The sequence below is a fragment of the Genypterus blacodes genome, unplaced genomic scaffold, assembly GCF_046128005.1.
Source record: "Genypterus blacodes isolate CSIRO-AG114 ecotype Tasmania unplaced genomic scaffold, CSIRO-AGI_Gbla_v1 ptg000118l_1, whole genome shotgun sequence".
Taxonomy (NCBI): Eukaryota; Metazoa; Chordata; class Actinopteri; order Ophidiiformes; family Ophidiidae; genus Genypterus; species Genypterus blacodes.
Window position 1 is genome coordinate 701,803 of NW_027466921.1, and position 14,875 is coordinate 716,677.

Below are 14,875 nucleotides of genomic sequence, written 5' to 3' on the forward strand. Positions count from 1 at the left end.
CTGCTGTCAGTGACATTAACCTACTATGTACGGCCTAGATAGCACCACCGCTCGTAATATATTTTAGGATCCGACCCATCGCTCTACTTGAGGGAGAAGTGCCTGTGAAAAGTGTGTTTATGGGTCACCGTTCCATACAGATAGCATTGCGACAAACCAGCCTGTGAGATGAGATCATGAGATTCAGACTGAAAAGATTGTGATAATGATTATTTTCCTTTACGGATCGTTTAGGCTGAATCATTCAGTTTGTTGGCACATGGTGTAACAGAGCCTGGGTGGGGTTGAGAGTGGATTGCAGGGCTCTATCATGAAAATAATCATAGTTATGTCTGTTAATACATGTTATTAACCTAACACTGCTTTATTGTGTACATTGTGTGACTGTCAAAACCTTTTCTTCAGTATTATTTACGTTTTTCCAGACTTTCCCTTAGCTCCCCTTGCTCACTTCTGCTTATGTAAGTGATACCATACACGTGGTTCCCCGCTGACAAGCCCCAGTGAATGTGTGTGTTAGGCTCCCCTTAGACTAATATTAGCCTGGCCTACAGAGAGGAAAATGGCTACAGTAAGAGAGCTGCGACTGCTTTATTTATCAGAGAGGTTGTGTTTGCGTATCTAGATCAAGCATAAACTGGATCTATTGATATTCTATGATGGAATACTCTATTGGGATTGGTGCAACTTACGCCCTATCTCTCAGTGTTAAGGAGCCGTTTCAAAAGTTCTGGATCTACACCAAAAGTAATCGGTTCTTCCCATGGCCATGCACTGACACCAACACTAAAATCAGATATTTATTGCTTTACGTGGGTGAGAAGATGACGGCGATTCAGAAATTTGAAAAATGTACCAGTAAACAACTCAGGGCGACTTACATAGATGCTATCTTTCTGGTAGCGCAGAAAGAGGTTGTGCATGATGGCCCCTTCGTGCAGCTCTGCCAGTGTGGACATGTCCTCTACGCCATGGATGCTGCTGGGGTGCATGGCGTACACGGTCTCTCTGCTCAGCTCTGCCTTCTGGAGGTAGATCACCTGAAACGCACACAGACACATAACCAAGCATTTAGCCTAATGTTGTTCATTTCCATGGGATTCTTGAGGTTTGCATTTCATGACTGGTTCATTTTGTGTGTTAAGCCGTTGCTGTTAATGTCGTTCGATCCACTGTCTTCCCCACTCAACAGAGGCCCACACTACTCTGCATCTTCAGGGACGAAAGAACCCTAATCCAAAACTGGAGCAGGTTGACACACATCTGAATCAGGCTGCCAGCACAACATCCAATGTGAACAAAGTACATGCGGGCACGGACAACAGGCAGATAGCAGCGATGATAAAAGAACAATGCAGGGTCTTTGAGAAAGCCGAGATGAAAGGGTTGAATCCCTGATGTGAGCCTGCCTGAGCCTGCTGACAGAGTGTAAGACAGGTACACAGTACAGCCGTCTGACACGGGCCTGGACTGCCCTCCTCGCTTTGTTCCACTTCTGTCACTACAAAGCAAATCCCTCATCCTGTTGCATTCCTGTAACACGGACAATCAGATCTGGCATTGAAGCAAAGGTGGTGACTGGGGATGTCCTTGTCTCGACTTTGAAGCCTAAACAACAAGCACGGAAGTGGGGATTTAAGTATTTTTAGAGTTTTGATTTGAAAGTTCTAAATTGGGACTCTCAGGGGAAGTAACACACACTGTATAGTCCATAGGGCTTGTGCTTCCTCAACATCTACAGTCAAGTCTGGAAACCTTGGTGTTGTCTGCCTGCTTAGGCTGGGTGAAACTTATGTCTGACCAACCAGCATTGTTCAGTTTTGTGTTCTATACCCACAGCAGTTACACAACCATCAAAGAGAAGCCTTGATCTAAAGGAACGGTATGGAATGTATTTGCAGGAGCAGGGAGGGTCGAAAACAAAACAGAAATCCATAGATCTCAACAGAGATGCTGAGTGCCTTTCTGGCTACCAGCACTGTAAAGGATGAGGCCAAAGGATGTCATATAGAAGAGACAGAGACTCAGCATTGGTCATTTGATGGGAAGCGGATCAATACTGATGGTCAGGAGGCTGAAGTTGTGGCGTACCAATGCATTACTGCCGGCTCCACTGGCATATTCAGTGGTGTCCCTGCTGGGAGCAGGCACAGAGTTTCACGGAGCAGCTGAGTCAGCACGGGCTGACTGGTGATACTGACCGTAGGGCTCTGAAACCTCAGACATTACAGAGCAAAAAGCTACGTTTGAGTTTAGCAGAAAGAATGAATGTGAAACTAATGAATCTCAGGCACCAAAACATTTTTGTAATGCATATATAATGTTTTGCAATGGAGCTGTTCATATAAAGTATCACATGCATATTTAACAAAGTCAAAGGTATCAGAAGATTCACTCCAGACTTTCCATTACTGCATTTGCTGTTAAATCTGAGCCAGACAACAGTGTTGCTATCAACCCGGTACTTAGAAATTCAGTCAGTTTGTCGCCACTGAACCCAACGAAGAAGACAGTAATGTGGTAAAGACGCCTTTATTAATATGTACATTACTCCATTAAAGATAGAAGCATGGAATTCCTTCGCCTCCTGTGCTTCATCACAGCCCACGTCATCTACCTGCCTTCCTCCTCTGTGTCGGTGTCCATTTCAGTGCCACTCTTGTTATCCTGTCCTGCTGTAATCTTGGCACAGGTCCCAACCATCTGATCCTTCTCCTCTTAATCTCCATGACTAAACTATCACTACCAGCTTGATAAGATGACCTTGATAAAGACGTTTTTAGAGGGTTTGTCTTGGGTCTTCAGATGCTGTAAAGGCCACAAAAAGCTCCCTGTTCTGAGTTCAGTCCACTCCCCTGCCTTATATGGGGTTTTAACATTAACTGTGGATGAAAGTGAACTTATTGATGCTGAAATCACTGAATATTTAGGTCATTGCTGCATTATGGGTGTGTGCAGAAACAACAGTACAGTTACAGTTGCCCTCACTGGAGGGTTACTCCATATTCCTGATGTAACGGGGTCATTGGAATGGCCAAAGCCTCGGGGAGAATGACAGCGAGTGCACTGATGTCATCCGTCCAGCAGAGGCTTGCAGATTTACAGCCAGATGTCCCCTAACACCGGCTTAAGTGTTTGGCTTGAACCCCACCCTCAGCCCTCTGGCAAAGACCCCAGCTCACCAATAAATCAAACCGGCTTTTCACTTGTATCACACTCTTAATCACCATTTTCTATTCCGTTCAATCAGTTAATTAATGTGGCTGATGATGTCATTGAACTTGGGTTGATTACTGGCTGTGGTTAACTGATTACATTAGCTTACACTGTTTGAGCTTACGGTGCCACTGTGAGGAGACAAATGACATTCAATAGATTTATTCTGGCTCAAGAAAATGATTTTGTGGTACATTTGTCATCTTAAAGTATCAAAATGACAGTTTGGTAAATATGAAACCCTGATAATGACCTTTGAACTTTAGTAGTAGGAGTGTTTGTCTTGGTTGGACTGCAGAATGTTAATAATAATAATCAATATATTCAGAGGAAAGAGACATGATACCAAACACCATCAGCTGGTAAAGCAGGAAGTATGAACCTCCACTCAGGTCCAACATAATCAAATAACCCACATGTTTCTGCTGTTCTGTCTGTGTTGGCATTCTTCACATTCCTGAGGCAGTAATACAGGATAACAAACACAGGAGAGGGGTAAAGGGACTTTATTACATTCCTGAATACAGCGAGACCCTCAAGTTTCATGGGAATAAAACAAACAGGTCGGTTTCACCAAACACACAATGGAGGTAGAGCAGGGAAAGCACCTTCACTCCAGAGAAACACAGATGTCATGAGTCACTGATACAGAGACAGCAAAAGCATGTGTGTGTGTGTGTCTCCGCGTGTGCGTGTGTGTGTATATCTGAGTGTGTGTATATTACATTTTGTGACCTTTGTTTTTCATCTTCCGTGGATAATTTCTGTTCAGATTTCACAGAGGCGGCCTCGGGGGCCTGCTCCTGCCTGAATCATCAAAGATGTTCAGAGAAAGCTGAGCTGAGGCTCTCGGCATCAAAAAGCGGTTTCACATTCCCACTGTGGGCTCTGCCTCTTGGTTTCATTCTTGGGTTTATTCATGTGTAATATAAGGCACTGTGCTCTATCGCCACAGACTTTATTTACATACATTTACAAGAAAAGATCAGGGAATGACAACGGTAAGATGACACTTAGGGGTAAAACTTGTACTGTCAGTTGCTGTCTCATAAGGAGCAACTAAGAAAAAACAACATATATAAGTCTGGATTAGTGCCAGTGAGGCCTAACCCTTTACACTGTGTGCAAACATGATCAGCTGACACAAACCCCAGAATCAGCTGAACTCATTATTAAGAAGAGACCGTGTAATTATACCTTATCTCATTCGGAACACGAGGATAATTAACGTGTGTATTACTTTATCGCATGAGGAGACGATTATAGTGACTGTAAAGTGACACTGAGCCATAATTACCACAAGGGGTGTAACTCCTGAGTGATGTAACCATAAGATGGACACAGTGTTATTCCATTTTAAACAGCGAGCCAGTTGTCCATTGATTAGTGAAGTCAGTCACTGAAGAAAATCGATACGCTCCAAAAGGTGACTGGTGACGACACAAATGATGCTGGACCAGGAACGAAGGATAAAAATAGCTACAGTAATACGTGCTTTTACTGATAAAATCCCAATTTAAATGCCCTTTGGGAGGATTGTGGGTTACCATGGGGGGTCTGGACATTGAGATCAGACAGGCCTTTCTCTTTCATGTTGCTGGACGCCCTTCTGCTGCTGAATATTCACAGAGTCGCACTCGCTGGCAGTTCAAGTCGAGCCCTCAGCACCCAGATGGAGAGACAAATTAAACCCCATGCTGGTGAACACAAACATTGCCTGTTTCCGTCTCCCTCTCCTCCTTTTTTTTTTACTCCGTCTGAATCTCTCTCTGTCTTACGGTGGATCCATCTGCTGCTGTGCAACACAGAGCCGGGGGACATGGAGGGGGGTAGGAGGGGGCAGGCGGGTCTATCAATCATTATTTATTGTTATTTGTAATCCTGAAGAACCTTTGCATACGATTATAATTTCCTAGGCGTGGCAGCACTTTGCTCTGACAGACGACAAGACAAAACCTCAGATTACATTATATAGGGAATACTTGATGTATTTATAACAAAGCACTAATACTGTTTTACAAATATCTCCAGGTTCCCCAAATCACTTTAAAACATTTCTTGTATGGTCAGCTTTGCATGAGACAAACTCTGTTATTGATACTTTCTAATAAGGCATAACAAGAAGCAACTTCACTTCACAGCCACATTTGTTCACCACACAGTAGGACACAGATGTTCATGTTTGTGTGAGCGTGTCATTTCAATGAGCACACTCATGAATGTGCATTATTTACAGACGCACTCACATTAAAACACATAATGGCTCAATTGAACAGTTATAAAGAAAAAGACTAAATGGCTTCCAGTGACTCCAAGGCTATAAAACCAACTTTAGGAGCTATATGGTATTTGCCAAATTAGGAATAAATAACAATACAAAATGCAAAATGTATACTGACACCTTGGTGAACTGCTCAAGTGTAATTTATCGCTCCGTGACACCATGATAACGTGACCGGCAGCAGCTATTTAGTTAAGGTGACTTAACATCTTCTTGCTTGTCTTTACACGTGGCCCTGTGGGAGTAAACCCCCCCACCCACTGTCAATCCTGCTGGTGCCATCTGGCCCGTGGATGAACACACACGTGCGTACACACAAACACAGGGACACAAACACAACCCGCACACAGATGCTAGGTTTCGCTCGCGGCCACAGTGCATCCACTGTAGCGCACTGGTGCATGTCGGGCCTGTGCCGTCCCTGGAATCCTACAGTGATGAATGGTGATGTGATGGTTAATGTGACAGACGCCAGATCAGCATGTAGTGGTCTGTGTAAGCAAAGATACTCCAGACTGCTCAGGTAGCCATGCGGAGAGAGAGTGGTACCTTAGTGTGAGCAATGAAGCAATGATGATGGTTTATCATTGGCCTGAAGGCGGAACACACTGCCAGGATATATTTACCAAACCACCTCTGACTCCGTTCACGTGCAGAGGGAAAATGCCTTTCAAACTGTTTCAGGGGCTCTAGAACTTTCCTGTGTTTTCCACCAAGGAACAAGGAATCATTTCTGAACAATAGCTCCTGAATATTCACATTTAACTTGTTTTGTTAGTTCCAAACGTTTTGGTCCTAAAGATGCAGACAACATAATACACATACTTGCGCTTGATAAGTCTAAATCAAGGTCAGGGTAAAGATAAGAGTATTAAAAAGAAGTGAAAAGGTCAGTCCCCAATCATGTTTAGACAATAAACATGAGGTGGGATCAGCCTTAACTGATTGCATGCTCAACCTCTGACCTGTGCACCGCCCCCTCTGACATCGCGTCACACTAAAAGCATCCCGGTCACGATCTCTCTTAACCACAGACATATCTACTAAATATGCTAAACATGAACGAGCTGTATAACTCTGCATATGGGGTTGCAGAGTCAGCGATCATGTGGAGCTGGTGGGCTATGAGTTCAGTACAAAGAGCGGCACCGGAAGGCTCAGTTTCCATCTACGCCGTCTGACCCCGTGACATCTGAATGAGACGCTATTTTTTGACATTTCATCACCACCATTCATGCCCTTTTGCTCAGGATTTCCTCCAGACACAAACAACAACACACACTGCCAAACAGATAAGCACGATGGGCCGCAGACTTGTTAAAAGAAGTCCATTCTTGTCATTCGCTCTTTATTATAAAAGGTGTTGATTGCCTTCTGTCATGCTTTCATACTGCGTCAATCTCTTGCGGCGTTATATTGCAGAAAGAGAGATGTTTAGGTATACAGACACCAGAAGAACTTGAGGGAAGTGTGAGCTTTAGGCCTTTGAAAAGGACGTGGGAATTTTAAAAACCTAATAACCACATTTAAATCTGAGGAAACAGGATGGTCTTACCTTGCCGTAATCGGTGGTTAGGACCAGGGACAGATCGTCACAGGAGCTGACGGTGGAGGGGAGGAGCTGCTCTTTGTGTCTCAGCCAGACACGAGCACCCTGCAACACAATCGACAACACAGAGAGGTTAGCTTGCAGGTAGAAGGTCTGAAACACGCCGCTGGATATTTGCATCGCATCCACGTTTTAGCAATGGTAACGCTCACATCCAGAGACCTTAGAGGAGATCAGTAATAGGGAGGGCAAAGGTCAATGTAAGAGCATTCCAACCCTCTGTTTGGGTATAATGTGGAGGTACCAACTGAAGTGGGTTACTGTGTTATTCTTCTAAACTCAAGATCTTCGAAAAATAAATGGTGTCCACTGAGTTGTCTTGTCTTTCCGTCTCCTTACTCTTGCTCTCTTCCCTGTCAGAGTTGTTCACTAGTCTGTGCCACATCGTCACTCCCTCACCACACCACCCTGGCACAGTTATCCTCTCATTAAACTGTCACTACATTTTAGTGGAGAAACGCTTTTTTTCCCCCAACCAGACCTACATGCTGAGGGTGTGTCAGAGACGTTAACTACCACTCAGACTCTTACACACTCAGTAGAACTTTCTCAGCAAAGCTCTAAGCCTTGTTGTGCGGTTTGGTTTGCCCCCATGAAAGAGAGGAAGATTTATCACATTTATCACTTAAGTGTTAACGCAGAATAAATGCCCTCCATTAGCAGCATCTCGTCAATAGATTTTACGCTTTTCTGTGTTTCACTCAATCGAAACCGCAACATGCTTGTCGCTGCACAAAAGGATCACATCTGTCTTTCTAGACGGAGATCAACGCTAAAGCTACAGATGAGTCCACTGTTTGTGTTTCGTGTGGAGTCACTGACCTTCCCAGACATGCTTGTTGTTGGCTCAGTAACAAGCAGCAATAACAGGAATATGAGGCTGATTACTCAGGCTGCCGCTTCCTTAAAGCAGTGGAGCATTACATTTATAGAACAGAAAGTGTACATCCGGAGCCTGAGGTCTAAACTATAAACCACTGGAGATAGATGACTAACTCTACAACCATGAGAGTGAGAAACAGGGAATTTTGGAGCTTGAGTTCTATGGTGGAAAGCAGCTACAACCATCTGATGCTGATGCCCTCAAGAGGTCACAACAAAGAAGGCTGTTATTTCCTCAATCTGTGACATCTTTCCTTTTGCGATACTGGACACTGCAAGTTATTTGCCAAATGGCAGCTGGCTTAGTGGAAGACTCCGGGATCTACGATTAAATAAACACAACCTGAAAGTCAACCTGTCCAGCAATGCTCTCTGCCTTTGACTCGCCAAACAGCATTAATCATCCCAAGTGCCGCCATTAAGGTGACCGGAGGAACACGGAGAGAGCCGCGTGTCCAACAGCGCAGAAAACCGAGGAGATCTATAGGCATGGATTCCACCAGGAAACCTTAGACAAGGTCGCCACTCACAGACATCAATCCTCATTAACTATTAACACAAGGCTACAACATGTGCGCGTACACACTCCCATCCAAATGCAAATGTGTTCGCCATCAGGGAGAGAACAAATGCTGAGATGCTCTTATTTGACTTGTAGAGAGGTGAGGTCTGCTTGCAACATTCGCCTCTGGAATCACAGGGACAAAAATCAGTCCAAAGAGGAAATGAGTTCAACATTAAAGGACTTTTCTTAAGCCCTCCATTACAGCAGATACTGGATTCTTCATAATACTCTATTCGATACCTTTCAGTCTAGTAGAGGAATGTTCAGAATGAGAAATTAATCTGCATTCCTTTGTCTCTGTCTATGGTCTTCTTGGATAAAAGGTCACTCAGACAGTCACTCAGTCTAAAAACCTACTTCCATCATCGAGGTTTTTAAGGCGACTAATGGAGCGCAGCTAAATGTAGCTCTCTGGAGCCGCTGGGGACAACGGTGAGTGGGTTAGAGAAGAGAGAGAGGGGCGGGGGGTGGGGGGTGTAAATTAGCAGGAGGCTGAAGGGGGGAGGGACAGGGGAAAGAGGAAGGGTGCAGGCACCTGATAATGTCCCACCTCCTATTGTCTGGAAAAAGAGCTCAAACAAACACCGGGACACAAACAGGAGTGAATGATTCTCCGACACGTGGCCGTACATTAACGCTGCATCCAGTTGATATGCCATCGTTCCAGTGTCTGCCTGGTACTAGCCTTGCCTGGTACTAGCTTTGCCTGGTACTAGCCTGGAACGTACGGCCTAATCAGTGACAAGCTGCTTCGCGTGAGCTTGCCGAGGCCCAGCTCAGAGATTAATACTGATTAGTCAATACAGTCTAAGAAGCTCAGTTGCTCTTACTGTGCCTAAGTGGAAATTACATGGACTCAAATTTGACAGAGCATTGCAGGTGGGAGTCAGACTAACACTTACATGTACAGCAGCTGTATTTACACATTACAACATAACACTATATTGCTTACAAACTGTGGATCTGATCAGAGTGCAGAGACAGACACGGAGCTCCTCACACAGATATCTCCTCTGCAGATCATGGCATTCCACAATTTAAAACGGTGGGCAAGTCACGACTGGGAATGCCATGGGATAACTCATATGACTGCAGGTTTCCACACCGCATCTGCTTATTGCCGCACCAAAGCTATTTCAGTGACGTAAATATTCCCATAGACTTGGATGTTTGCTGAGTCAGTGTCTCTGGAGGTTTCCATTCATATGGGGAAAGAGGTGCCAAGTCACCATCTTACACATGCAGACAGACAGTTAATAGATGCAAGTTGGTCTATTACAAGGAGAAAAGCCGACACGGTAGACCAGCATTAAGCTAAATGAGCTTGTAAAGCTGGATGTGCTGACTTGCTATTCTGCACCAGCATACTGTACACACACAGCAACTTTGGCTGGCTGTGTGGAAGAGCCCCACATCAGGCTCTATGAGGAAAACTGGGCAAAATGGATGAGTCATCTGTGTCATACAAGAGAATTACAGGTTAGTTATTCTACATTGTTTCTGATCCACAAGACCATTCAGGTAACAACTCTGAATTGAATGTAAAATATCTGAATAAACATCACACAACAAGGAAGTATTAACAAATACTAACCCACCAAAGTAACAACCTCTGTAATGCATCCCAACTGATGGAATCTCATTTGGGAAAACAAAACAATACCACTATTATTTACTACTAGAGGAGTCACTATCTCAACTGTCAATCATCTGTCTGGTGTTGACGGGTGGGAGGAGTTGTGGAGGCAGAACTGGGGCGCAACAGGTAGGAGGGAGGGGGAGGAGGTCATGTTTCCTCCCCCCCACCCCACAATCATACAAACTACTACAAGCATCGTTAAAGGCTGCAAACTAGCGTCACTAAAAAATTGCAGGATCAAAAAATTCTGCAAAATTAGGCTTGATGAATGGAAGTTCGATTTTGTCCTACACTTTAGTATAAAAGGCATTTCGTCTGATAAATGACTCAGCTCGTAAAATTTAAAGGGGCAAAGTTCTGAGTAACATGAGGGTTTAAGAAACCAGCACCAGATGTGTTTCCCCATGCATCTGTGTCTTTGTGTGCGTGTGTGTGTGTCTTAAGAGTCAAAAACAGGAGAGTGAGGCAGACATGAATTGTCTCAGCAACAGATGGTCCACCAAAACTCCTCCCCCTTGTCCCCTCCATCTTCAGAAGCTTCGTCACCGACTCAGGACAAAGGCAGCCGTCCCTGACTGAGAGCCCAGAGGTTAACCAGGCGGAAATACCCCAAACAAAGGCCAGCTGGGACACACACACACAAACACACGTATACAAAACGTGTCAAGGTCTTCAGAAGAAATCACCTGCTTGCAACCCAGCTGATCGTTCCCACTGACCAGTAAAACACTGGCAATCCTTAGAAGGGACGGCGGTTATTATGGTTTAATCAGCAGATATCAGCAACACTATCAACATCAAGGTAGTTCCATTAAAGGCACACATCAACATCTGTCCTGAGCTTAAAGTCAAACTCTCCTGCGTGTCACTGAGCACATGAGGCACGACTGCCTGGACTGACAATGGTAACAAAAACCGCCAAAAACAGGTCATGTGCCGACGTCCCATCATGCTTTCTGACACAGGAACCACTCCGGCTGAAGGATGCCATCTCAGAGTCGTGGGGCTTGAGTTTCAGCAACTTGTATAATGACATCCACCTCGGGGATTTGTTAATTAATGAGCCTTAAATATTAAAAGGCACACGCTGTACAAGGTGCCACGATTTTGTCTCTCTCGTCCGCCGTTCAATGAGACGGCAGGTAGTATCAGGTCAGCTATCAGCGACAACAAAGGAAAGCTAATTAGCCCGGCCTGACTTGGCCATGGTCGGGCGGTTGGTTATGATAAGCCCATTTCTTGGATCGTGCCATGGTTTCAGTGAACACCTGCCCCGGCGTTAAGCAAGTGAAGGACCCTGGAGAACTGGCGAACTGGCTCGCGACAAGCATCTAATTTGTTGGTTAGGGCAAAGCTGACAGAGGGATATAAACACCTGGCACACTTACAAATGAGTCGCAAAGAGAATGAGTCTCAACCTGTTGCTGCTTTGACCTGTCACTCTCAAAATACGGGCTGTCGTGTATTATTAATAGAGGGTAGGAAATATGGACAAAGGGCAAAACCACCCATATACTGTCAAAAATGTCTCTATTATTCTGATAAGTTAAGATGTTAATATTTGTATTTCACAAAATGTCCCAAAGTGAGTTAAAAAATGACCCCAAATTTTAGTTAAGGGGATAAAAATTGTCCCCAAAAAACAGATTATTATTATCATTTCTTGACCTGTATTCATGCCATTTATAATATTTAATTCGTTTACAGGCACAAATAGACACTTTAGAGGCCGTCCAGTAGCCACTTTGTGTATTCATCCCTCCTGCATCTCATTTAGAAGCAGATGTTCTGCAACGCGTCTCTGTTTTCATATTGTACTACGGTCCATCATTCTAATTTACACTTCAAGGCATGACATCATTATCATAACAATGGAGGAGCATATGAGGCTAAGTCACTAACCCTTGCTGACCCCTGGCAGCGTGCACGGACAGATGTGCAGGCTAGAACGCGGGCTGGTTTACCAATGATACACTGCACGGCCACGCTAATATCCGGAGAACAAACTACGACAACAGCATCCGTCACAAGGGACCAGAGCCAAATTTAGGGATTGTAAACAAATACCCTGCATGCTGAGCGGGTTGAATGAGGTAAAAATTTGCCTCGGATTAAGTGGATTGATGGGATATCTGGGCAACCGTCCCTGTTGGTCTTTGGCGACAAGCCTTGCCAAAAAGTGACCACCATCATTTGAATGGATTTAGCTTTGGCTGCCGATGCACATAAACAAGATATAAAATTACAATTAATTAGTTGAACTATTGGCTAATGAACAGCTCCACTCTCAGCAATAAGGGAGTGCCTTTCTCAACATTTTCTGAGGATTCAGTCTGCAGCTCTCTGGCATCGAGCTTGGATCAATAACCATCAGTCTGCCACGGTCTCATCGCAATACATTTACTAAGAACCATAAGCCTGTTTTACATTTTCACCTTTCTTTGTTTCCTCTTTGTTGCTACTGTAACGTCTGCCTGCTTACACATGGGGCCTGAAGCTAGCATGGGGGAAGGGCGGGGCCGGAGCGGGCGGGTGACAGGGGAGGAATCGGATGATGAGGGGCAACCTTCAGCATCTGTGCTGGAAGAGGTATGAATTAATGATGGAGGGAGCAGCTGATTGGGAATTAGCTAATGGAGGAGGAGGGGTCCCATGAGGAGACGGGGCTTCCCCCAACCCACAGTGGGGGAAGTGACAGAAGAAGTGGAGATGGGTGGAGGTTCATTAGTTGTTCTTGACTCCTGTGTCTGTCTGGGCCCCCTGGTGAGGCGGATATAAACAGCCTGACAGCAGGATGGTCTGGAGGCAGCAGCTTAGGTTTACACTGTCTGCACGGGGGGGAGGCGGCTCGCCATGTGGCTTTGTGTGACGTCATTCTTTATTTTCACATCCCCAACTGTTTCTTAAAGGAGGTCTATTCATAACAAAGTGGCAATTGGAACTGTGTCACTGGGTTAATGGACATCAAACACATGCGGTGCTGAAGCAATTTTCTGTCATTACCAATTCCATCTATGTTGAATTAAAGTCGCTACTATGACCAAGCAAGTACTGTGTATAGATGTGTGTGTGTGTGTGTGTGTGTGTGCGCGTGCGTGTGTGTGTGAGGGGGGGCGTACAGAGGGATGCAGCACCCCTGCTTGGCCGGAGCTAATCTGCTGTGCTGCTAATGATTAAATTACAGAGAATCTGCATAACAAACGACGCCTTCAGGAGCGCAACGGAAACAAGAGACTCGAGGACCACTTGCCCCTCTGCCATGAACTCTTCCTGGCACGTCCCGATCCTGTTTAAACATGGAGTACTATTCCTTTCAGTGCATGTCTAGAGTGACCAAAGTGTTATTAAACAGGAAATAGAATGTGAGGAAGAGGGAAAGATGATATGATCGCTGCATGACTGACTGGATTGATTGTCAACTAAGCTTCATAAAACAGATTAACCACAGAGCCTCCATCTAGCCTGTCCTATCCAATCCTAAACCTCTCCCTACTCATCTGTGGCCTGCTGTGGGATCACACAGCAGGAATCCCCAAGATATTCTGGGAATGCTGCTCAGTCAGAACGCTGAGTGCATGTGTGTGTGTGGCTTTGTGTGTGACATGTGGGGAAATACTGGTTGTAGAGGCCGAGCGGAGCCGTCAGTGGGTCACCAGGCTCCTTTTACATTGCCTTTGACCTTCGCTCATATCTCATGTTGTCCCACATTGCCAGTCCTCGTTCCTGGGGTTCTTCTTATCTTACTGAAGGGAGCCCCAAGATTTGAGGTGTGTGTTGTATCATGTAAAATGTTAATATAAAGACAATGATTGGGAATTATTTGTATTTAGCCATTTATCATAATACTGCAGTTTCCAAGTGCTATGGCAGCAACCTGAAACAACAGAAGAACCAACGCCACACTGGGCAACATGAGTTGCGTCAACCGTACGTACGGGCGGTCAGAATAATAAATTGTGGTGGAAATGACTACATCAATTGGATTTGTGTGTTCGGTCATGCACCATGTGAATGTGAGACCAGCAGACGGTACCACAGAGCGTTCATCCAGCACTGGCAGAGCAGAACTGCCCACCACATCAGGTGGAGTCATTCTTTCCCTGTTCAGAAAAGCGGGCGGTTTTCAAGATGGGGATGAAGAGGAGAAGGCAACTAGCTACACAATGAGACACACTCTCTGTAATCAAATAGAGAGATCATGTTCTCATGAGTTCTTACTTCTTCTTAATCCTGAAATCACCAGCGCGCCAGTAATCTCTTCACGAGCACATCAACAGTGTTTGATCAAATTGAGTTCGATTCTCTTGCGGCTCTTAACAATGCGTTTAACTCACGTGTACACATTGCTCAAACATACACACACACACATATATTTAAATGAAATACACAGATGAGTGGCAGCAGAGACACACACACACACACGCCCACATAGTTCATCTATCCTATAATAAGTCGCCGCTGTAAGCAGTAATCACAGAGTGCTAAAAGGGGAAAGTCAACATCTGGGCTGGGAGCAGTAATCACAGGTTGGTTGTTATTAAACTGGCAGGCGAGACCTCTGAACCCGGAGGATTTAGGCTCCACGTAATACAAAGCTGTCTGGAAGGGCAGCCAAGGTGAAGGCCAACCGACATTTGCATTCCATAAACAACAATATCATCTTCATTTCTGGGCTGATGGAAA

The 14,875-nt window shown here is 44.9% G+C and overlaps 1 protein-coding gene across 1 annotated transcript in view; it reads right to left on the minus strand.

Moving 5' to 3' along the window:
• Positions 1-14,875, minus strand: part of myo10l3 (myosin X, like 3) — a 43,153-nt gene that overhangs the window by 25,294 nt on the left and 2,984 nt on the right. The window contains exons 2-3 of the mRNA XM_076161980.1: positions 7,053-7,151; positions 882-1,040 (exon numbers count right to left, since the gene is read on the minus strand). Of these exons, the coding sequence (XP_076018095.1) occupies positions 882-1,040; positions 7,053-7,151 (258 nt within the window). The remainder of the gene's footprint in view (positions 1-881; positions 1,041-7,052; positions 7,152-14,875) is intronic.